Here is a 23,893-nt window from a genome sequence, read left to right as displayed (position 1 = left end):
CCCGGCGGCCACTCCCAGTCACCAGTCTAGCTGCCGCATTCTGGATTAATTGCAGTTTCCAGGTCACCTTCAAAGGTAGCCCCACGTAGAGCGCATTGCAGTAGTCCAAGCGGGAGATAACTAGAGCCTGCACCACTCTGGCAAGACAGTCCGCAGGCAGATAGGGTCTCAGCCTACGTACCAGATGGAGCTGGTAAACAGCTGCCCTGGACACAGAATTAACCTGCGCCTCCATGGAGAGCTGTGAGTCCAAAATGACTCCCAGGCTGCACACCTGGTCCTTCAGGAGCACAGTTACCCCATTCAGAACCAGGGAGTCCCCCACACTTGCCCGCCCCCTGTCCCCCTAAACAGTACTTCTGTCTTGTCAGGATTCAACCTCAATCTGTTAGCCACCATCCATCCTCCAACCACCTCCAGGCACTCACACTCAATGCTCTTCAAGAACATTCAATTATCTAAAACAAACACCCCCCCCCAAAAAAAAACCCCCAAGAAGGTATGAAGATGGTGTTAAATCAAGACAGGGGTGGGTGGGAGAAAACAAAGAACTGTCTCCTGTTGTTCTGCCATGAACAAAGGCAACATGATGGTACCGATAAAAGCTCAAAGAAAATTAAATACCAAGAACGATTGGGCTGAGCCAAGCAATAACACGCACAGGGGGATTCTGAGTTATGGCTGAAACTGTGGCTTTAATTAAGCCCAGTTGTAGCTGCATTGGGGATTGTTAAAAATCAACACAAAGGCTGCTAACATTTGTTTAGCAGTCTATGGAAAGTTTCCAGGTATTCCTCTTAAAAAGATATGAGCAAGAATTGAGCCATCACTGCAATTGCCACCAGCACAGGTACTGTGGCAAATCCAGGGGGCCGCACACCGCTCCCGTGGTCAATAATTGCACGCATACTGTATACACACAACCCAAATTCCAATGTGTCTTCTGGGAACAGTATCTGTCAGTCTAAGGATGCTTCATCACAAAGTGTTTTAGCCCCAAATGCTCTCTTTCAGTACCTTCAGATGACTACACGCCCCTGTTCCCCTCACCTACCTGTACAGAAAAAACCCTTAATAAAGACACCATAAATGCACTCCATGCCTTCTCCTCAGCTGAACTTAATGCACAGTGCAGAGCTCATCATGTTTACATATGAAATGTGGTTAGTATACAATCTGGAAACTTCCAGCACCAACTGGGCTCCAACAGTGCATAGCACAACAACCCTACATTGTTGCACAGCAGCACAAATACCTACTGTGTGGGAGAAGGAACTTTAGTTCCACCCTGCATTGGACACAACCTCTTGAAGGCCTCTCACAGACACCTGAGATCCACAGACACCTTTGAGCAATCAAAGCAGAGCTTGCAACTTTGAGGCCTGCTGTCTAGATCCATGCCCATCACCAGCATTAAAGGTTGCAAGGGTTACGTGGATGTCAGAAGCAAGTGGATGTCCTTAAGGGAGTGGGTGGTCTCTGAAGAAAGCAGTGGGCAAACCCTTGGTAATGAAAACAAGCCTAGATCCTACTGAACATATAACAACCACACAGTCTCTAATCTTCCCTGTTAGGGAAAATATTAGAGAGGAAGGTCGCCTCTCAACTCTAGGTAATTTTGAAGGAAACCAATTATTTAGGATCTTTCCAGTCCATGCCACCCTTGTTTTTGGACAGAAACAGTCTCGGTTACATGGATACACAAAGGAATGGGCAATGGAAGTTCAACCGTATTGGTCTTGCTGGACTTCTCAGTGGCTTTTGTTCTTGTTGAGCTTTGTATCCTTCTGGAATGACCAGAGAGGGCTGGTCTTAGTAGGTCTTGATGTTTCAGTGACTCCAGTCCTTTCTGGATGGCTGATTCCAGAAGGCAGTGCTGAACGAGTCTTGTTCATCTCCATGGTCTTAGGTGTGTGAATGCTGCAGGGCTCCATTTTGTCTTCTGTGCTTTATAATATCTATATGAAAATGCTGGAAGAAATCATTTTCCACCATCCAATCCCAGGGAGGCTGTGGAACTTTTGAACCGGTGTCTGGAGATAGCATTGGGGTGGATGAAGGTGGAACAACTGAATCCTAATCCAGACAAGGCGGTGAGGGTGAACAAGCAAGAACTTGATTCAGACCCGATGGTGGTATTGTGGGTTGGGAAGTTGGCAATTGTGGATGGAGTTATGATGCCTGGCCTGGATGAACTGCACTCCCCTTGAAGATGTGTGTAGCTTGCAGGTGCTCCTGAACCAGTCACTATCTTGGTACAGCTGCTGTAAAATTAACCATAGTGGTTGACCCTGACTACAGTTACCCAGGTCCTAGTTATCGCCAAGCTGCCCATGGAAACTCTTCCAAATGGATTACACTTGGTTCTTCAAGTGCTTTCCCTAATGTGATTTTGGTTATGTGATTCTCAGCTGCTTTTGAATTCAGTTGGACTTAAAAAACCAAGATGCTGCTTCGATGATATTCACGTGTACAGCTATCACTTTGTGAGGGCATAACCCCGAAAGGTGGCCTATAACCCTGTTAAGTAAATAAAGGTCCAGAGGATTGCAAAACTCAGCTTTAAACTGCTGCTTAGCAACGTGCTTACAGGTTGGCCTGGTCAAGTCAACAGAAGCACTCAGTTCTCCATCTGTAAAATGGGAACAACATTAAGCTCGCTCTCAAGGGTTGACAGACATGATGACAATTGCAAAGCATTTTGGAGTACAGAAAATTGTGATTGGTTAAATAATAATAGCAATAACTGGACTAGAGGATTTATACAGCAATGGAGTGACATGTCAACAAACCACAATGCCTATCTACTTGAGAGACCTCTAGCTTAACCTCTACCTTTCTTACCAGGTATCAGAGAATCCAATCCATTCCATTTTGTGATTGTTGGAATGTCAACTTCATTATAGATCCTGATTGTTCAAGGGAGACAAATGGTTCCAGTGGCCTCTGGATTAGTGTCTTTAGAATAGTGCACCCCCAGTTGGGCGGAGCTGCAGCAATAGCATCCCAGCAGACATATCATTGGTGGAGGGAGAGGGTTGAGGTGACAGCAAGATTGGGGCTGTGCAAAGGCACTTGCAGGAGTGCTGGATTGACTCCACTCACACAGCCCTGACCTCACAATCACCTCACTGTTCCTGCCCTCAGTAAGCAACAGAACCACCACGGCCAGGAGGCTATTGCTGGCGGTTCTGCCCCACCAGGCACTCTGAAAGCCAACCGCAGGATATGAAAACCATCTTTAAAATATATGACGCCGAGCTATAGTGGTCTTACACAACCTCCCAAGACTATTTGCATACCTGGGGCAATTTTCCATACTGGGTATAATCAATGGTCTGTCGACCGTTCACCTAGTGAGAATTAAAATTCCATATCTTTGCGAACAATCTTTGGCAAGTTGGGCTGGCTTTGATGAGACCGCTGCAGGATAAATGGTGAGTGGGCCACAGCTATTGTGTTTAAACGAATGCTCTTAAAATCAATTCCATTCTTCTTTCAAGGCACCGCTTCTTGGTTTCTGTGCTCCCTTTAATACAAGTTGTTATTGCCCAATCTCCACAAGCTATGGAAGGTTGGTTATAAAATAAGCACAGGCAATGCTTTCCTTAATAAATTTGTTCTGAACACCCACTTGCGGATTATTTATTTAATTTGACGTATTGTGATGCTTTTGCCAAAGCCTTTCCCCACCATCTGAATATACGAGTATAGTAATAATTAAAGGTTTTTGTTTGTTTTTTTATTTTTTAAAAAACACCCACTTTGGTTTCTCAAAGCGTTGACATCTACACGACTTCAGTTTCACTCATGTGTCAAATGTAGTTCAAAGACAGTCTGCACATTTACTTTGTTTGCTTCACCTAGGAATTGTCATTATCACAATCTACAAAACATTAACTTTTTTTTTCATGGCAGAAAAAGAGCACATCTGGAAGAAGCCAAGATCCCATGTACCTACACAAGCAAATCCACCACATAACCTTTTGTCCTTCCCCCTCCCTGCCAGAAATCCAACTGTCAGAATTTACATCCTTACCTGCTGGGTAGCGTTCTATAACTGGCCAGTTGTCCACCTGTAATGTGGCATTGCCACCACTTCTTGTGAAACGTACTACGTGATATTTCCCATCATTAATGATTGCGTTGACCTCTTCAATTGCGATATCATCTGTTCCAACATTAAATTTAACTCCAATTTTTCCTTGGTGCTGTAAAGAAAAGCAAACGACAGAAACAACATGGTTAATCAGAAGCCCATTTAGAAAACCAAAACACTTTTAGATACAGTATTATGCAGATAAAATATCCTGAAGATATCTTTTAACTTCTTCAGGACATGTGGCGGTAAGAATCCTCTGGACCAGGACTGAACAATTTGTGATTGAGAATGGAGAAAACTTGTTTCTATACAAACAAGGAATTCTATATTTCCAGTCATAACCCTTTGCTACCTACCCCAGCTCATTCAACATTATTGTCTTAGAAACTATGAACCAAGGATAACCACCATACGGTTTTGTTTACATGAACAGAGACCCTGTGTACAAGTCAACATCTCTTGACCCGGCCTGAAGGTTATTCACTTCTTTTCATTCATTTCAACCACTCATTCACCCCCTTGACAACACAGGCCAAACAGAGACAGAGGTGAGTTTCCTGGTTCTTATGCCTAGGATAAATGACTTTGTAAGGAGACTGTGCAGTTTTATAAAACAGGAAGACATCGAAAAGCAAAACATAGTCTAAGGTGCTTCTTGGGGTATTGGGGCTCAGAAGGTCAGAACTCTGAATAGTCACTCGCTCCAAAACTTGAAGCTAGCTGAAATTCATTGGGAAACTTAAATCGCTCTGCTAAGGATACTGAAAGCCAGATCTTAGTGGTTTGGAAGCAAAGTCACTCAGGACCAGATCAAATAGAGCCTGTCCCTGCATCAACCCATAAACATGGTAGGATGAAACATGTGTATTGCCCCTCTTCCCCTCTTGCCTGATTCTCTTGCCCAGCCTTCAGTGTCTTTGGGTGTTCAGTAGCATTCAAAGAGGGCTTCCTTATGAAAAATCCGGTGCAAGTGGGATTATTGCACATGAGCAATATTCCAGAAAAAAATACAGGGGCTGACCATGAAATCAAGTCCTATTCTCACCTGGAGTACTGTGTCCAGTTCTGGGCACCACAGTTCAAGAAGGACACTGACAAACTGGAACGTGTCCAGAGGAGGGCAACCAAAATGGTCAAAGGCCTGGAAACGATGCCTTACGAGGAACGGCTAAGGGAGCTGGGCATGTTTAGCCTGGAGAAGAGGAGGTTAAGGGGTGATATGATAGCCATGTTCAAATATATAAAAGGATGTCACATAGAGGAGGGAGAAAGGTTGTTTTCTGCTGCTCCAGAGAAGCGGACACGGGGCAATGGATCCAAACTACAAGAAAGAAGATTCCACCTAAACATTAGGAAGAACTTCCTGACAGTAAGAGCTGTTCGACAGTGGAATTTGCTGCCAAGGAGTGTGGTGGAGTCTCCTTCTTTGGAGGTCTTTAAGCAGAGGCTTGACAACCATATGTCAGGAGTGCTCTGATGGTGTTTCCTGCTTGGCAGGGGGTTGGACTCGATGGCCCTTGTGGTCTCTTCCAACTCTATGATTCTATGATTCAATAGTTATGCCCTAGCAAGAATATTGGAGATGGCCTGGGTGTGCCAGAAAGCATAGAAAGAAGGGATGACGCTCTCTCACTCTGTAGCAGCCTTCCTCATCATGGTTCCTTCCATATGCTTTGGACTACAATCTCCATCATCCTTGACCCTTGACTCCGCTGGCTGGGGTTGATGGGACTTGTAGTGAGAAACATCTGGCAGGCACCAGGGTGAGAAAGTCGCTTGATATAACACTCATGAGATAGGTTACTTGCAATATGACCAACAGATCTTTAGCAAGCAGAGGAACTAAGAGTCATCCATGAAAGGACAAAATTCTTTCATCTCTAATTAAAGCAACAACAACACAGAACTGTAGTGGTATCACTGGAAATAGCTGATTTATCTACAAACAACATTGCCCCTTCTCCGAGACAAGTATCCACTCCAAATGCTATTATCCATTTTAATTATTATTGAAAAAGCATCCGTAACGTGGCATTTATAGCTTAATGAAGTATCTTGCCATGTTCATTTAAAAATACTGACTAAAGCAATTATTGATTTCTGTTTCCACAGAAGACAGGCGAAATGCTTCATTTCTGAATAATGACTCTTATAAAACTAAAATGAGAAAGAAGTAACGTCGCAGAGTGTGTGTTAGGGAAGAAAGAAAGGAAGAAAAGGAAGAGGTTACTGCTGGAGCCTGACTAAATAAATGATACTGCTGCATCCTAATTCTAGAAATGTGTTGTGGCTGCCATTGAAATGTCCTCGGGTCCAGGAACAGATAGAAAAATTCTTCATTTTAGCAAAAAATAATAATTCCTTATTCTACAACCTCTTGATCTTTTCTCTCTCTCACTGCAAAATCTTTTTTCATCTCTAATGTAATATCACAAAGCTCTAATACCCACATAGCTACATAGATCTGCTTCTGCACAGCCCACAATGTGGAACAGTCTCTCTGGAACAGTCTTCCCCCAGAAATAAGGCGAATACATTTTTCTGACACATGCTGAAAATATTTCAGTTCACCATGACTTTTGCTGGCTATTGATGTATGCCACTGTACATCTTTGTTTTGTTTTTTAACTTATTGAACACACCAAGGCTTACTTCTGAGTAGACACGCATAGGATCACCCTATTCGAGTTACTTCTTGCTCATATTCAATTCCAAAACCAAACTGCTTAAGAACGTGCATTTCCCCCGACATTTCTTAAAAGTTAACTGACAAATTGTGCAATTCACATGTTTTAATCACCCACTTACTCTGCTATTCATATTCAACAGAAAATGTACAAAATGCTAAATTGCTCTTGTGATGTAGCAATCACCCCTTTCACAAAATTATTAAACATACAAGAACTTTTCTAAAGGCACGTGACTCTAAAACACATGTACTTTACTCAAAGTTTTCCCTTCTGAAATCAAATGCTTTGACATAAAAAACCCCCCACCAAAACAAAAACCTAGCTGATTTTTTATGATGGTTGATAATCACAGTATTCACACACACAGCAATGCTTTTCCTACTTGCCTTCATTTGAGTCCTATGTACAATTTTACAAATAGAGGGAAAAGAAGCAAAACACCTTTTAAATAAAATTGAGCAGGTGCATGCAAATGATTTTAACCAGACACATGTCAGAGCTCTTATGTGGAAAGAAGAAGAAGAAGAAGAAGAAGAAGAAGAAGAAGAAGAAGAAGAAGAAGAAGAAGAAGAAGAAGGCAGCCAACAGAACAGAAACACTGAAAATCAATCCAAGGGTGCATGAAAATAATTTTGGTTGAAAAATAAGCAACGTTTCTCTTTGTTTTACATGTAATTCCTCAGTTCTTTGGAGAACTTCATAATGAGCCATATGGTGAGTGAATATGTACTGCAGAGGGGTTCCTTGACCTAGACAACTGTCTGCAAAGGTGGAGAGAAGATTCATATCTTCTTTCTAATAATAAGCACACAAGGAGATTTTACAACTTGTAATCCTACAACAACCAGAGGAAACCACATTGGCTCTCCTTGCACGAAGGCACCCATTCTTTCTGTATCCTGCCTGCATGAGTAGACATGCTCAGCCTTCTGAGCTCAAAATTGGTGGCTAATCAGTAGGCTTTCTTGCTGTGTTTTGGAAGAACACACACACATTTCTCCAGTCAAGAACCGTCATGAAGAGACAGGAAGCCTGCAAGCTCAATAACAGAGCATCTGCCTTGCATGCAAAAAGTTGCAGGTTCAATCCCTGATATCCAGGAGTTGCCAGTGGGATGCCCTTCTTCACCTGCCTTCCAAGTGAGGAGCATCTCTACTGGTTCCTGAGACTGGTGAGCTCGGCATGGTCCAGACAAAGCAACAGGAGCATCAGATTGTGGACTGCTGCATTCACACAGTGCTGAGCTTCCCACATCTCTCCTATTCATCAACCTGCAGCAAGTCTTGGGATTTGGGAAGACAGGTGAGCAATGCCACCTTACCTGAGCTGACCCACCATCCACTACTGCTGGCATCTTCAGCACCCTGGAGAGCTACTTCCAGTCAACGTAGACCACACTGAACAAGATTAACCAATGGACTGGCTCAATATAAGGCTGCTTCCTTTACACCTCAGCTGGTCTAAAAGCACAGAACTTTACAAATGATGTCCCTATTTTCATCAGAGAAATGTTGGAGGGTATCAAAACGGCGAGTTTTGGGCCAGGAGAAAAGTCATTGAAACTAGTACAAATTAGAAGAACAGAATGCAACATAACATTCTGAAACTGTGCAAAAGGCAGTGGGCTCCAGAAATCTAGCACTTTGGGTTTGTCATTTTTCCATTGGACTTTTAGTCATTGGATTAGATCCCCAAAAAGGTGCCCATCCACTCATGGAAGACCCTTTCATGAACAAGAGGATACCCTGGGCACCATCTCATTGGGTTGATGGCCTCCTGCCTCTTAAATTGTCCCATTTTTGCACATTCATTTTATGCTCTGCAATTTGTGCTTCTGCTGGCTTTTGAGTACCTTTATGAAGCAAACGCTTTAGATGGCTTTAATTTTGACCAAATTGGTTACGCCTTGATGCGCATTTTGTAAGCCACTTTGTGGCTTTAAAAGTGGGATATAACCCCGTTAAATAATAAATGAATGCATGCTAGGAAATTTCCTCCTCTCGATAAATTTTCATGGTGTATTAAAAAGGAAAGACTAATTAATTCTAATCCTAACGGTGGGTGGAGCAAGGTAAAACAGATTGATAAAACATGTACTAAAAATGCCATTTCTGCTTCTTAACCCTGACAAGCCTCAAAAGAATAATAAAGTACAGTCATAAAATATGGTGCTTAAACTGCCGTTAACTGTTACTTTTCTCCCCAAAGTTATCTGATTTCTCTGCCAAATTAAGTACAATGTAGAAGGCATTTTCCCGTGAAGCATAAAAAACCCCAAGTTAGATTGAGGTGTCACTATCAGCTGCTGTTTACAGAACAGGGCATACATATTCCGGAATTATTCGGAGGAGGGTTAGAGATGAACCCCAGATTTGCAAAATCTCAAAAATCAGACAAATAATAATAATAATAATAATAATAATAATAATAATAATAATAATAATTTATTTATACATCCAAGGAAGGAGAGTCCACAACCTCCCAAGGGAGACTGTTCCACAGCTGAACAGCTCTCAGTCAATGTAACCCAACTTCTTGACCCTGATTCCAATAGGTGGATTGCAAGCAACTTCAGTTATTACCTAAAAGAGTAAATACACAGTGTTGCCCTCAAAGGCAGGCCTACCAACAGCCAACTACAGATCCACCTAGTGCCTTCTACATTCTTTCAAGTTTGGCTCTTCATCCTATGGGTTCTGTCCTTTCTTACCCTCTCCTGTTCCCCCCAACCCCTGTTCCATTAATGAATCAATATTTTTTTTAAAAAAAATAAAGTTGAAACAAGCCTGAAAGCAAAAAAAGAAAAAGAAAAAATAAGAACCCTCATGCTCTTTCCTCTAACCTCTGAGAGACTATAGTTACTCATATCTAATCTTTTCATTAAATTTATCCCTGAACTGAAGACTCATTTGTTACTTAAGCTCCATTTGGGGGGTCAGAAAATTGGCCTGAAGAGCAATTTAAGTCATGCACAAGCTTTATGTCATCATTATGACCTAGGTAGGATGCGAGTAATCTGTTGGGAAAGAGCATCCATTTCCCTGCAATGTTCTTTTTTTTTAATAGCTGAGACTAAGATTCATTCTTTTTAAAAGAAACCTCCCGAAATTATTTTGGGGAGGTTTTCCCAGGCCATTTTTTCCTCTGTCAAATATTATTCTAATATTTTATGGTGTGCTCGCGCTCTCTCTCTCTCTCTCTCTCTCTCTCTCTCTCTCTCTCTCACACACACACACACACGCACACACACACACACACAAAGGGGTGCCCTACTCCTACCTTCCTGCTTTTTCCTCTTGAATTAATGGGATAAATAAGGCCACAACTTTACTGGTTACAGATGTGAGTGGTTTGGCTTAGGCATTGGGTGAAACCAGACTATATCTTGAGCCCTGCATGCCCACAGAAAGTCTCTTAATGGTCAACCACGATAGGGGGAGCCCTATGATATACATCAATTAAGAGCACCCCCAGGGTCCCTGATGGGGTTGTGGAATGGCCCTAGCCCATGCCCAGGCTTTGGACAGGATCCACACACCCTGGATCCCTTTAACAGGAGACCCTTAATGAGGAGGGGCAGGCAGGCAGAGGCAACAACTTCCTTTTCCATGAACCAGGCTTACCCAATGCCTAACCTTACAAAGCTGTGACGATTTGCTACAAGGTCGTCGAAAACCAAATGGCTGGTGCCAATTTGCCAAGTGGAAAAATTCCTGCTTCGCCCCAACAATAAGGCGACCGGCCTTAGTCCAAAGCAAGGCCAAAGTCAAACAATGCATAAAAAGAGGGTGGGGTGGGTGATCTGATGAGGAGGTGAAAAGGAGGCTGTCCCCCAACTGCGCCACAATTTAAATGGCAGCGGCCACGCCACCTGGCTAACCTGATTGGTCAGCCAGGGGGTGTGACGGGGCTGGGAGTTCCGATGATGTGTGTGGCATCCCTCTGTCCACTGCTGTGTCACAGGGAGATTCTGAAAGCTCTCCCGCAACTCTGCCCCACCGGGGAAGGGGAGCGGTCCTGCTGGGAAGATAGCATAGTGGATCCACTCGCTCAGTGAGCTGCTTCTGCTAATATCATTATTATGAAAAAAAAAATCCTTCCAGTAGCACCTTAAAGACCAACTAAGTCAGTTCTTGGTATGAGCTTTCGTGTGCATGCACACTTCTTCAGATACCAATTCTGAAGAAGTATCTGAAGAAGTGTGCATGCACACGAAAGCTCATACCAAGAACTGACTTAGTTGGTCTTTAAGGTGCTACTGGAAGGAATTTTTTTTGTTTTGACTATGGCAGACCAACACGGCTACCTATCTGTAACTATCATTATTATGGCTTCCAGTACCTAAGAACTGTGACAAGCTCTAAGACTATGACATTTGTATCGCAAATCAAGTTGTGTGGTGAGTTCCCGCCTCCCACCAGTGGAAATAAAGACACGTGACACAGATATTTAAGGTTAATGGGCGAAATTAGGCCACAACTTTATTGGCTACAGAGTGGTATTGGCTTAGGCATTGGTCCTATCAGACTACCTGGCTTCAGCTGGCTTGCTTGAAGACCGGGAAGGGGGTGCCCTGCTGATGCACATCCACTAGGGACTCCCCCGGGGTCACCGCTCAGGGGCGCTCTTTAGGCCCTGGCCTCCATAGGCTTTGGACAAGGCCACGCCCCCTGGAATCCTTTACCGGACTACCCTTCAATATTTGGGGGAGGTGATGGCACTCCCCCCCCAAGAAATCTGCATAACAATACGCCTACCAATGCCTAACCGCCAAGACCAAGTGAGTTGTGACGATTTGCTACGAGGTAGGCGAAAAACCAAATGGCCGGTGCCAATTTGCCAAGTGGGAAAAATTCCTACCAGGCTCCTCGACGGCGACCAACCGAGGTCCATAGCAAGGTCGAAAGGGGAACCTTAAAGAGTGGGTGGGAAAACCTTACCAGCTGAGCGGAGCCAAAGAGGGAAATCCCAGGGCCGCACTTGCCTTAAATGAGGCAAGCCACACACAGCCGATTGGGTGGCTCGGGGGATGACATGGCCGAGGATTCCCCCGTTCACGTGAAGGTTGAAGCCAGCCCCTGCACGTATGTTGGGGCCTGAGCCCGCAACACCACCTCCTCCTTATGTCGAAAGTGGCTTTGTAATCCGAATGTTCGGTTTTGCTCCTAAACACCCTTTGGTCCACCTTTTAAAAAAATTAAAAACAACCGCAACCACAAGATGGTATAAGCAACTTCATCAGAACAAATCCATTCCCTGCGGCACTAGCTTTTTAAACAAAAAAACAAAACCATTCTCCGAAACAATAAGAATTGCACCGTCAGTCAGACATGAATGAGCATGTGCAAATTTGCCAGGAAAGTGCTTTTTCTCAAGGAAGAGCTCATATCAACCAACCTCATAATGCTTACAACCTTTGTCCACTTTCACAGAAAGCAATAATACTGAAACTCCCAATGGGGTGTGCGCGGAGAATCAAGTTAAAAATCTTTCAGCCCTGCTTGTTTGCATTCTGGAAATGTTGTTCCTGGAGATGCAACAGATGCAAATGAAGATTAAGTAATTTTAGCTGTGCTGTCTCTAGGCTTCAGAGGGCCTTCCTGAATGGACCCAACTTGTTCTTGGTACTTGCTGAAACTAGAGATGCTGGTGGAATCCATTTTATGTGATGCACACCTCCCAAACTGATGCACAAAAAAAGGAATCTAGTTTTCCCTTGATTTTCAAGTTTGTCTGATATTTTTATTTTTTATTTTTACAATGCAGCTCTCAACTCAAAAGCAGCACTGAAATGTGTTTTAAAATGTGCAATTTTTTTTTTGAGAAAAAAATACATTCAGTGCACAGTACATTCAGGGCAGGTTTCCCAGTGCCCTGCCAGGCACTTGATAGCAGGGCAGATTCAGGGCAGATGCACCCCTCTGTTCTTTTCTCAGGTCTGGGTATAGGCCAAGGGGACAGGGAATCCATTTCCAATGCTCCCCCCTGACATGCCCACTACCTCTAAGACATGCTCCCCTTTCTAATAACATTGAAGTTTCTGCAGTGGTACAGAGAGGAATCAGATAATGGATCTCCCTTACTGTGGTTGGAGCTCTCTCTCTCTACCTGACCTCAGAGAGGGGGATCCAACATAGCCTACGAACCTGGTGATGCCCTTCAAGGGGCCATAGGATTACAGTTGCAGAAATTTATGCTTTATTGCTCCTGATACATAGTTTCCTAATGATGTCATCACACTGCAGTTTGCGTAACAGCTGGCAGGTGGCGCTGCAAAGTGCAGCGTGGTGCAAAACAGGGCTCTCAGACCTGATGGGAATTCACAGAAGTCTGAGGGTGAAGAGGAAGGAACTGGAGACAAAGGCAGGCTGAGGGTAGCTCAGGCCAGCAAGGGAGCCGGGGAGCAGCCCAGGCCCGTGAGCAGAGGTTTGGCAAGGACTAAGGGGAGGGGTGGTGGTTTGGGCAAGTTATTGGGAGGGGGAGGGGTTGCTTTGGCAAGGAGTATGGGGAGGGGTTGGGTGGCATTGGTGAGGGAGGTGGGTGGGGTTCATGAGCAAAGTGAGCGAGGGTTCAGCCCCTAGTGGTAAAATCCATTAAGAAATGTGTATTTTGAAATTAAAATACAGTGGTACCTCGGTTTTCAAACAGCTTAGTTCACGAACAACTTGGAACCCGAAGGTAGATGTTCCGGTTTCTGAACTTTCTTTCAGAAGCTGAAAGTGCTCCATTTTGAGTCCCCCTGTGTTTCGTATTACACTGCTAATTTGTGTCCCCCCATTGTAATTCAATCCTTCCGTTTCTGATGGTAGTGTTCCAAGGTGATATTTGGAGATTGTATTTGGTGCTTTTGTTTTTGCTATTTATTTTGTGCTTTTTTAAAAAAGGCTTTTCAGTTAATTTGTTTTTGTGACTGTGTGGAACCCAGTTCAGCTACTGATCGATTGATTGTGTGAGAGCAGTACATTGTTTATTGCTTTCATTTAATGGATCAATCGTCTTTTAAGATAGTAAAATTCATGTTAAATTGCTGTTTTAGGGGTTCTTTTTAAAAGTCTGGAACGGATTAATCCGTTTTGCATTACTTACTATGTGAAAGTGCGCCTTGGTTTTGAAACGCCTTGGTTTTGGAACAGACTTCCAGAATGGATTAAATTTTGAGAACCAAGGTACCCCTGTACTCAAAATGTACTATTTAAATGCAGGGCTTTTAAAGAGAGATTTTTGACATATTATTTTTTTCTTTGCTGCTAGCTGCTGTCCTGAACAGTTCATAGAGTTGAAAGGGACCCCGATGAACATCTGGTCCAATTTTGAATATGTGGCTGTCCCACACAGAGATTGAACCTGCAACCTTAGTGTTATTGGCACCACGCTCCACACAACTGAGCTATCCAGGCTTGGAGGGGTCAGGTGAACAAACAGTAATAGCAAGGAGGAGGAGGAGGAGGAGGAGGAGCAGAATACGGGCATTCCAAAGGTCTGTAAAGTGGCACCTACCAGTACATGGTCTTTAGTTGGTGCCCCCAAATGGCAATCCCTGAAACCAACCCTGAATTTACACCTCTGGATACAACATACAGCTGTGCACCTCATACAGATGCAATCTTCTTATGATGGACAGAAGAGGAGTCCTGCTAGACCTGACCAAAGACCAGCTAGTTCAGCAGCCTTCCTCTGGGAAGCAACTGCTCAAACAGTTACAAAGCAGTCGGAAATTAACATGGATTCTGGTGCACTTTAAGTGAAGAGTGGTCTCTTTAATTCAGGATATGCCACACAGTAAAAGCACAATGAAAGGAGGAGCATTAAAACCACGCAGGCATATTTAGAAGGCTTTGGACGTGGAGACATAAATATTGGAGACAAGATAAATACTGTCTCCATTGTTAAAAGTATTAAAGCCGGTATATATTTTACAAACATTGCCGTGTGTGATTACATTTCCTGTAATGGGATCTCTGCCCCTGGAAAATAGATGAAATGTATGAAATTTCCCTCCAGTTATCTTTTATGATTCTGAATTACCATAGCTGGCAACTGCGAGCTGTAACAACCCTCACTGTAACACCCCTTCTGCTCTCATTTCGTGAAGGAACTGTTTGGAAGATTCAGGTGCAGAATTATTTTTATATATATATACACATATCATTTCCAACAGTCATTTAACATAACTTATTATCTTATACAATGTCTTAGACTTCCATCAACAACCTCTGAAGATTTTCCGCAGAATCTTATCTCATGAAAGCATTGAGAGAGAGAGAGAGAGAGAGAGAGAGAGAGAGAGAGAGAGAGAGAGAGCTGCATGTGTCTGTTACCTAAATATTACTCTCATAGTCAGCAAGTCATGAAATCTGAGACGAAATAGGCAGCCTGATAGGAGTCTTCAGGGCTTCAGGTTGAGACAGTTCCACCAACCCAAAGTCTAAACATGGGGGCAACAGGAGACGCAACACCCAGAAACAGTCCAGGATCTAAACGCAAAGGAACCCAGAGACCAGCTAGAGTCCCTGGGATAGGCAACCTAAGGCCCGGGGGCCGGATGCGGCCCAATCGCCTTCTCAATCTGGCCTGCGTACGGTCTGGGAATCAGTGTGTTTTTACATGAGTAGAATTGTCCTTTTATTAAAAATGCATCTCTGGGTTATTTGTGGGGCATAGGAATTCATTCAGTCCTGCCCCTCCTCCCCAAAAAATATAGTCCAGCCCACCACATGGTCTGAGGGACGGTGGACTGGCCCATGGCTGAGAAAGGTTGCTGACTCCTGAGTTAGACAAACACAGCTACATACCAGGGTGCTAGTGGAAAGCTGTCGGTCTAGACCTCCATGTTGAGAACTGAAGGCTTTTAAACCAAAGCATTCAGAGGCAATGCTGTAGGCCATCTGGGTTGCCTCAGTCTTTGGTCTACTCATGAAGGATGGCTAACTCATGAGAATCTCTGTTTTAATGGGTTTTGTTTTAGTTCACGTCTTAATTGTGGATGTTTGTTTTAATGTTTGCCTATTTTAATGCTGCTTTTATACTTGCAAACTGCTTAGATAGAAGCCACTGTGGCAATTTAGAGGGATTTGCATATTTGCTTCCATCATCCCCTCACCCTTCCTTCTCAAAGGAGTCCAGAGGAGGAAACAACAGGCAACGAAACAATGCGGCCTAATGGCTAGAGTGTTGGACTGGCCTGAGTCCCCGCTCAGCCAAGAAGCTCACTGGGTGGCCTTGGGCCAGTCACAATCTCTTAGCCTAATCTACCTCACAGGGTTGTTGTGAGAATGAAACAGGGAGCAGGAGACCCATGTACAGCACCTTGAGATCCTTGGAAGATGAAGGTGGAATATAAATGCAATAAAATAAGTAAATAAAACAAATGATGTATGGAAGTGAGAGCTGGACCATAAAGAAGGCTGATCGCCGAAGAATTGATGCTTTTGAATTCTGGTGCTGGAGGAGACTCTTGAGAGTCCTATGGACTGCAAGAAGATCAAACCTCTCCATTTGAAGGAAATCAGCCCTGAGTGCTCACTGGAAGGACAGATCCTGAAGCTGAGGCTCCAATACTTTGGCCACCTCATGAGAAGAAAAGACTCTCTGGAAAAGACCCTTATGTTGGGAAAGATGGAGGGCACAAGGAGAAGGGACGACAGAGGACGAGATGGTTAGACAGTGTTCTCGAAGCTACGAACATGAGTTTCACCAAACTGCGGGAGGCAGTGGAAGACAGGAGTGTCTGGCGTGCTCTGGTCCATGGGGGCATGAAAAGTCGGACACGACTAAATGACTAAACAACAAAGAGCTTTTTTAAAAAAATAATAATCTTTAGAACAAAATCCAATATGGATGCAGACTGGGAAAGCTCTCAACTTAAAGAACTTAATAAAAACTAACCACATTAATTCGGTCATTTTAAATGTTCAGTTTCCACGCGACACATTGCATTCTTCTGAACCTGAAGACCCTGAAAATGTAATTAGAAGGTGATTTTGCTCCCCTCCATTCTGGTACATAAACATTCGTCCTGACAAAATCACAGACACATTGTGGCAAACCTGTTTAAAGAACAGATCCATAAACACCTGGATATCATCACACATCAGTACTTGTCTTCTGGTTTCTGCATTGCAGATCAATACAAAGGATCCTCCCTTCTCTTTGTGAACATCTCATTATTATTTATTTCTTGTATTTATAGCAACCAAAGGTAGAACGTTAAAAAGTTGAGCGCTTAGGGTAACCCTCAGGTTATACAACTTTACATTAGCCACCTTGTGTTAAATCAATATTGCAATATAAAATAATAATAGTCAACAGTGGGAAATTTTCTACCTTCCAGCTAGGCATTGTTGTTATTCCCATTGAAAGCTGCCTTGAATACATTATAGAAAGACAGAGTATAAATTTGGATGATACATTAAAAGGAGTATGTGTAAGTCACGCTGGGAACCTGTTGAAGGGTGCAGTATATATGCATCAAATAAATAACAGCAGTTCCTCTCTTGGATGGTGCAGGAAAATAATAATATAATATAATACATTTACTGCCAATACAGTGGTACCTCGGGTTAAGTACTTAATTCATTCCGGAGGTCCATTATTAACCTGAAGCAAAGTTCTTAACCTGAGGTACTATTTCTGGGTTAGTGGAGTCTGTAACCTGAAGCATATGTAACCTGAAGCGTATGTAACCCGAGGTACCACTGTACTATGCTTCTTGTAACTTCTGTAGCCAACAGAACTGATCCAAGTTGACCCTGAAAAGGCGCATAAACACCCACCACATCTAGTTGACGGGATTAAGGGCCCAAACTCAGTCTCTCCTTTGCATGTAGAAGGTTCCAGATTCATAGAACTGTAGAGTTGGGATCCCGGGGGTCATCTACTCCAATTCCCTGCATTGCATGAATCTCAAGTAAAGTATCCATGACAAGTGACCATCTGACCTCTGCTTAAAAACCTCCCATGGCGGAGAGTCCACCACCTTCCGTGGAAGTCCATTCCACTGTGATTACCATCAGAAGGTTTTTTTTATCTTAATGTATAGTCAGAATCTCCTTTCTGGTAACGTGAACCTTGTTAGGATTTTTATCCATCCGTGCTGCTCCAGTAGTAGCACTATGTTTGTTTTTATCATGTGAGTGTCTGAGAGAGCGTGAGACAGGAAGTCTCAGTACTGTTGGATGTTGGAAGTTTAGTTTCACTTCTGCAAGTGTTGCTGTTCTGTACTGGTGCTCAAAGAGCACAGAAATGCTGATGGATTCTCTGTATATAGACTGTAAAATACAGTCATACCTCGGGATGAATAAGGGAGCATGTTACTTTCAGGTTTCACCGCACGCACATGCGCAGGCCATCAAAATGACGTCACACGTATGCGCAGAAGCGCCGTCACATCTTGCGTTCCGTTCGGGATGCGAACAGGGCTCCGGAACCCGAGGTACCACTGTAAAGTAGTTTAGAGCTGTAAAGTAGTTTAGAGTTGAGAGCTACTGATTGAAACTTGCTCCATTCTCCATGTGACAGCCCTTGAGTTATTTGAAGGAGACTCCTCTTATAAACATACCCCACTCCTTCCATTTTTCCTCTTCTTGGTCTCCCTTCCTCTGGACATGTTCCAGTTGTCAATATATTTCTGAAATGGTGGTGCCCAGAAATGGATTTCAGGTGGAGGCAGACCAAGATTCAATTCCTGGCAACTCCATGTAGGGCTGGGATTGCTCCCTAGAGAACCGCTGCCCATCGGTGTAGACCAGGCATAAGCAAACTCGGCCCTCCAGATGGGAATTGTAGTCTCAAAAACACCTGGGGGGTTGAGTTTGCCTGTGCCTGGTGTAGACGATACAGAGGTAGAGGAACCAATATGGCAGCTTTCTGTGTTTCTACCAACTCTTTAAAAGTGCACATTATACCATTCCCCTGCTGTTCCCAAGCAGGACTGCCTCTCTTAGAGACAAACTCAAAGCACACTCAACAGGAGCAGCTTTATTTTAATATAGTAGACTGGAAGCCCTGCTTTCTCCTCCACCTCCAGGCCCACACTGGTTTCCTCTTCCCCTCTACTTCCTCTACAGGAAGTCCCCCTTTATATATTTCCCCTTGATGCGGGAACAAACAATCTAAAGTAGACAGTTCCTGCTTTCATTAATCCTCCCTTCCCACAGTGTCATAACCTGGCTGCATGGCAGGGCCAAACTTGGTGGCTAATCAAAGGGCAAAATGAGATAAATCTGATTTTTGTGGCAAAAATGGGGGCGGGTGGTGTTGTCGAGCTCCTGGCTTTACAATGAGACCCAGATGGTGGGCTGCATTCAGATTCATGGGTCAAACGTTTTTACAGGCCTGAGCTAAAGGAATCCTTTTGATACATCACATTCGCAGTCAGAAGCGATAACCTCCCTACTGAGGAGCCCAGACTTAAACTTTGTAAATGGGATTAAATGGACTTAAATGTAAGCCCTTGAATTTAACAGGTTTGTGGCTTGGTCTTAATACCCTAATTATCATCTCCTGCTTCTGCAGATACTTACAGAGATCCTTATTCCACTCGATTCGAGGTTTTAGATTTTAGAAGCCTGAAAGATGGGCATCTCTCCCTCAATTAGGCTGCCTGAGTGAAATCTAATCCCAGATGCTCCAGCCAGATCCTTGGGGTTCATTTTAGTCCAATTCTGTGCCACTGTGTCCTGCTCAGCATCTTTTGTGAGACAGCCAATTTTATTTATTCTAAGATTCCAGAAGGAAAATAATCAGGGGCAGAAGTCCGGAAATTAATATGGCCAAGACAATGCAAGAGAACTTCAGCAGAATCATCTCAGGTTCAAATGAGCATCAAGTACACCTCCTTTGCCCAAATCCCTTACCTAGCTTGGATTGCACTTTGCTTTCAGCAAACCAATTGGGCAAAGGCCCCAACAAGGGCCTAGGTCATGATAACAAGGAAGTTTTCATTTATTAAAGACAACTGCAACGGCTTTTATAATATAGGGAGGTAGCTAATCCAGGGATGGGAACCTGTGGCTCTGCAGACATTCTTAGACTCCAACTCCCATCAGCACTAGACATCAAGGCCAAAAGAACAACAGCAACATGACGGCGACAGACTTCCCATCCCTGATCTAATTCTGAGCCCTATTCTTCAGTCTTTAGCCCCAACACCACTCAGGCTCTTCAGGCTCATGCTTTTCATCGACTATCCCTTGTTTCGTAAGGCCAGTTCACAATAATATCTCCATGCAGGAAGAGCGAGACTACCCCTTTAGTCAATAATTATTGCTACCTCAGGGTAATGGCTCAACTTTACTGGCAGACAAAGTAATGGGTGGGCTTCCCTTCACTGCTTTCTCCTCTTCCCATTCTTTCCAGGAATATTCTGGCTGTCTTCTAATGCAGATAGTGCTTGCCTCTCTTCTCCCTGCTAAAGAGCTGGTGTTTTGTGGGTAGTTTAAATCTGCTTTCTAAGTTTCAGCCTTGGCTTCACAGCTGAACCCTCCAGGTATGACTCACTAGGCTGCTTATAGTCAGAGAGTTTCCAGGGTCCCTGTTCCTAATACAGTGGGACCTCGGGTTAAGAACTTAATTCAATCTGGAGGTCCGTTCTTAACCTGAAACTGTTCTTAACCTGAGATACCACTTTAGCTAATGGGGCCTCCCGCTGTTGCCGCACCGCCGTAGAGCGATTTCTGTACTCATCCTGAAGAAGAAGAAGAAGAGTTTGGATTTGATATCCCGCTTTAACCTGAGGTACTATTTCTGGGTTAGTGGAGTCTGTCACCTGCAGCATCTGTAACCCAAGGTACCACTGTACTCCAGAGTCTAGGTCCCAGATAGCAGGGGAGGGAGGGACCAGCCCAGTGACTCCCTGAAGCTCTCTTGTTTCTGCTGCTTGCCTCAGACAGCAAGATCAGAGGGTTCTTTAGCACCTGGCAGACTCCAAAATGTGACTGGGTGGGTTTTGGGGGACTTACATAATCTGGTTTCAGGTTTTAGAATCTGGAGAGGGTTCTCCTTTTCACTGGCTAGCTAAACCATTACGAATTTAGTCACCCTGATGTCTTGGCGTTTGACTCCAGGGCACATTTCCCCCCAAACCTTCCAAAAATATTCCATCCCTTCTTCAGCCGCCAGCTTTGTTTCTAACAATCTCATGTAGGGTTGTTCCAAGGGAGACTTTGGGATTTTGTTTGCTTTCACATCCCGCCCTCCCTTAGCATCTCACAGAACCAAAACAAGCTGTTTGACAATTTCACTGTGCAGTAAGCTGAGATATGTGGAACAGTCTCATCACCATAACAATAGCAGATTCAGGCTCCCTTTGATCACACAATACAGCAGAGGATGTCAATGGGGCGGGCGGGGTGGGGGGAGGAAATATACAACTCCAAATAAACACATGAAGTGCCTCAAGTGATCAAACAACAATAGTTGTCTGGACTGCAAGGCCCACCCAGAAGCAAGGTGGGGGGGAGAAAAGGCAGCCACTACCACTTTCTTCTCATAGGATCATAGAATTTTAGAGCTGGAAGGGACCCCAACCCCCTTAGTGCAACCCCCCTGCAATGCAGGGACCACAACTAAAGCATCCACAACAAACAGCCATCCAACCTCTGCTTAAAAACCTCCAAGGAAGGAGAGTCCACAACTTTCCAAGGGAGTCCATTCCACTGTTGAACAGTTCTTACCATCAAAGTTTTTCTTTCTTCTGGCCTTGGTCCAGTATACCTGAAGGAACATCTCCGCCCCCATCGTTCTGCCCGGACACTGAGGTCCAGTGCTGAGGGCCTTCTGGCACTTCCCTCGCTGCGAGAAGCCAAGTTACAGGGAACCAGGCAGAGGGCCTTCTCGGTAGTGGCGCCCGCCCTGTGGAACGCCCTCCCAGCAGATGTCAAAGAGAAAAATAACTACCAGACTTTTAGAAGACATCTGAAGGCAGCCGTGTTTAGGGAAGTTTTTAATGTTTAATAGGTTATTGTATCTTAGTGTTCTGTTGGAAGCCGCCCAGAGTTATTATTATAATGTTTAGTTAGAATCTCCATTCTTGTATCTTGAAGTCATTGGTTTGGGTCCTGCTCTCTGGAGAAAACAAGCTTGTTTCATCTTCCATGTGATACAAGCCCTTGGATATTGGAAGACGGCTACCACATCTCTTCTGAGTCTCCTCTTCTCTATGTTAAACATACCCCAACCTCTCAACTGTTCCTCATAAGGCTCAGTTTGCAGACCCTTGATCCTCTTGGTCCTCTACATAGGTTAAAGCTTGTCAGTATCCTTCTCATGCATTTCCTGCTACATCCACAACACTTTAATGCAGTACTTTTTTCTGGGGGGACACAGGGGTTACGTGTACCCCTAAACATTTTGTGAATCTAAGTTTGGCCTCATTGAGGGGCAGAAAATGAGAGTACAGTGGTTACTCAAGTGGTTACCTCGAGTTACAAACGCCTCAGGTTACAAACACTTCAGGTTACAAACTCCACTAACCTCGAGTTGAGAACTTTGCCCCAGGATGAGAACGGAAATTGTGTGCCGGCGGTGCAGCGGCAGCAAGATGCCCCATTAGCGAAAGCACGTCTCTAGTTAAGAACAGTTTCAGGTTAAGAATGGACCTCCAGAATGAATTACGTTCGTAACTAGAGGTACCACTGTACCCCTAAACATTATTTTCAGGGGGGAAAACTGCTTTAATTTCACTGCTTTAATGTCATTGGGTTGTGTTATCAAGCACCAAGTATTGTTATGTGTTTGAAGTATTTGGCTTCAAACAAATAAGTGAAACAAACAACAAAACAAGCTAGCATTGCCATGAAGGAACTAGTAGACCAAAGCATGAGCCCTTGAAAAGAAAGGTCTATTTTTAGGTCCTTTGCCCTGATGTAGCAGGGGCCCTTATAGCAGAACATGGGTACAGAACCCATGTGGCCCTCCAGATATTTATTAACTCCTTGCTTTCATCAGCCCCAGTAGGCAGTTGATGGCAGTTGTAGTGCAACAACATCTGGAGGCCCACAGGTCCCCCATGACTGCCTTAAAGGGACCATAAGACAACCTGGTTGGGCCAATTTGTCATCGAGATGCTAAACCTTTGCCTGGGTTCTACCACTTCAAAGAACAGGTATGGGCTTTTGTGGCGAAATGCTCTCCCATACAAACACACGCACAAACCAGAGGGGCACATCCCCTGACACAAAAATATGGCAAGTCAGAAGCAGGGCTCTGGGCTAGCCCTTCACTCTAATATGCTGATTTTCTATGGGCAGAGTTTGTTTGTTTCATCCTAGAGAATAAAGGCACAGGAGGCCACCACTTTGTCAAAGCGAAGCAGGTCTTGGTCTGGTCAAGGCCTGGATGAGTAATCCATCACCTGGGACCCTCATGCACAGCCCCGTTCTCTGATGAGAGAAAGGTAGGATGTAAATCTAGAAAACTAAATTCTCTCTCTCTCTCTCTCTCTCTCTCTCTCTCTCTCTCTCTCTCACACACACACACACAGAAGTAAATTTCATCTTGTGAGGCCCCAACCCACTTCCCGCAGTGGTACAGTCCAGACCTTGTTTTCCCACTTCACGTCAGAAGCAGTCCCTTACTCACATAATGAAATATGCCAAGTTTGGGCTTGTCTCTGTTGCTCTTGGACTGCGCCACTGCTATCAGGGAGAGAAAGGAAGCTATTCCCTATTAAACACCTCCCTTACTTATTGTTCTGCTTGTAATCCAGCCGTTGCTGAAGCTGAGTGTCACACAGATAATGAGCTTGTTCTGCTAGGCAGAAGTGTGAAAAATTGAGGGCAAGAGTCCACAATGCATATCACACTAATATGACAGGAAAAAGCAACTCTACCAACTGCATGATTTCCCATTCTTCCAACTGACAGGGCTTTTCTCCCCCAAGAACCCAAACAGAAATCATGCAGTGTGTGTGTGTGTGTGTGTGTGTGTGTGTTTTAACAATCAAATCCTACAACACAATATAGTTTTCCCACTTTACAGCAGAAGTGAGAAGAAGAAAAACTCCACTTCCATTCTTAAAATAGAAAAAAAAAATCACATTAAAAGCCTTGTGGTTGTTGGGAAGAATTGGGGGGACGTTAACGGAAGAGAAGGATGGTAGTTC

General features: G+C 44.1%; 1 protein-coding gene across 33 annotated transcripts in view; it reads right to left on the bottom strand.

The window, feature by feature from the left end:
- NRXN1 (neurexin 1) overlaps window positions 1–23,893 on the bottom strand; it is a 981,700-nt gene that overhangs the window by 139,703 nt on the left and 818,104 nt on the right. For all 33 annotated transcript variants that reach the window (XM_081903670.1, XM_081903681.1, XM_081903676.1 and 30 more), the window contains one exon: window positions 4,040–4,211. In XM_081903670.1, coding sequence (XP_081759796.1) covers window positions 4,040–4,211 — 172 coding nt within the window. The remainder of the gene's footprint in view (window positions 1–4,039; window positions 4,212–23,893) is intronic.

The sequence above is a fragment of the Podarcis melisellensis genome (assembly GCF_964234715.1).
Source record: "Podarcis melisellensis genome assembly, chromosome: 3".
Taxonomy (NCBI): domain Eukaryota; kingdom Metazoa; phylum Chordata; class Lepidosauria; order Squamata; family Lacertidae; genus Podarcis; species Podarcis melisellensis.
This window is presented reverse-complemented; position numbering and strand designations above follow the sequence as displayed.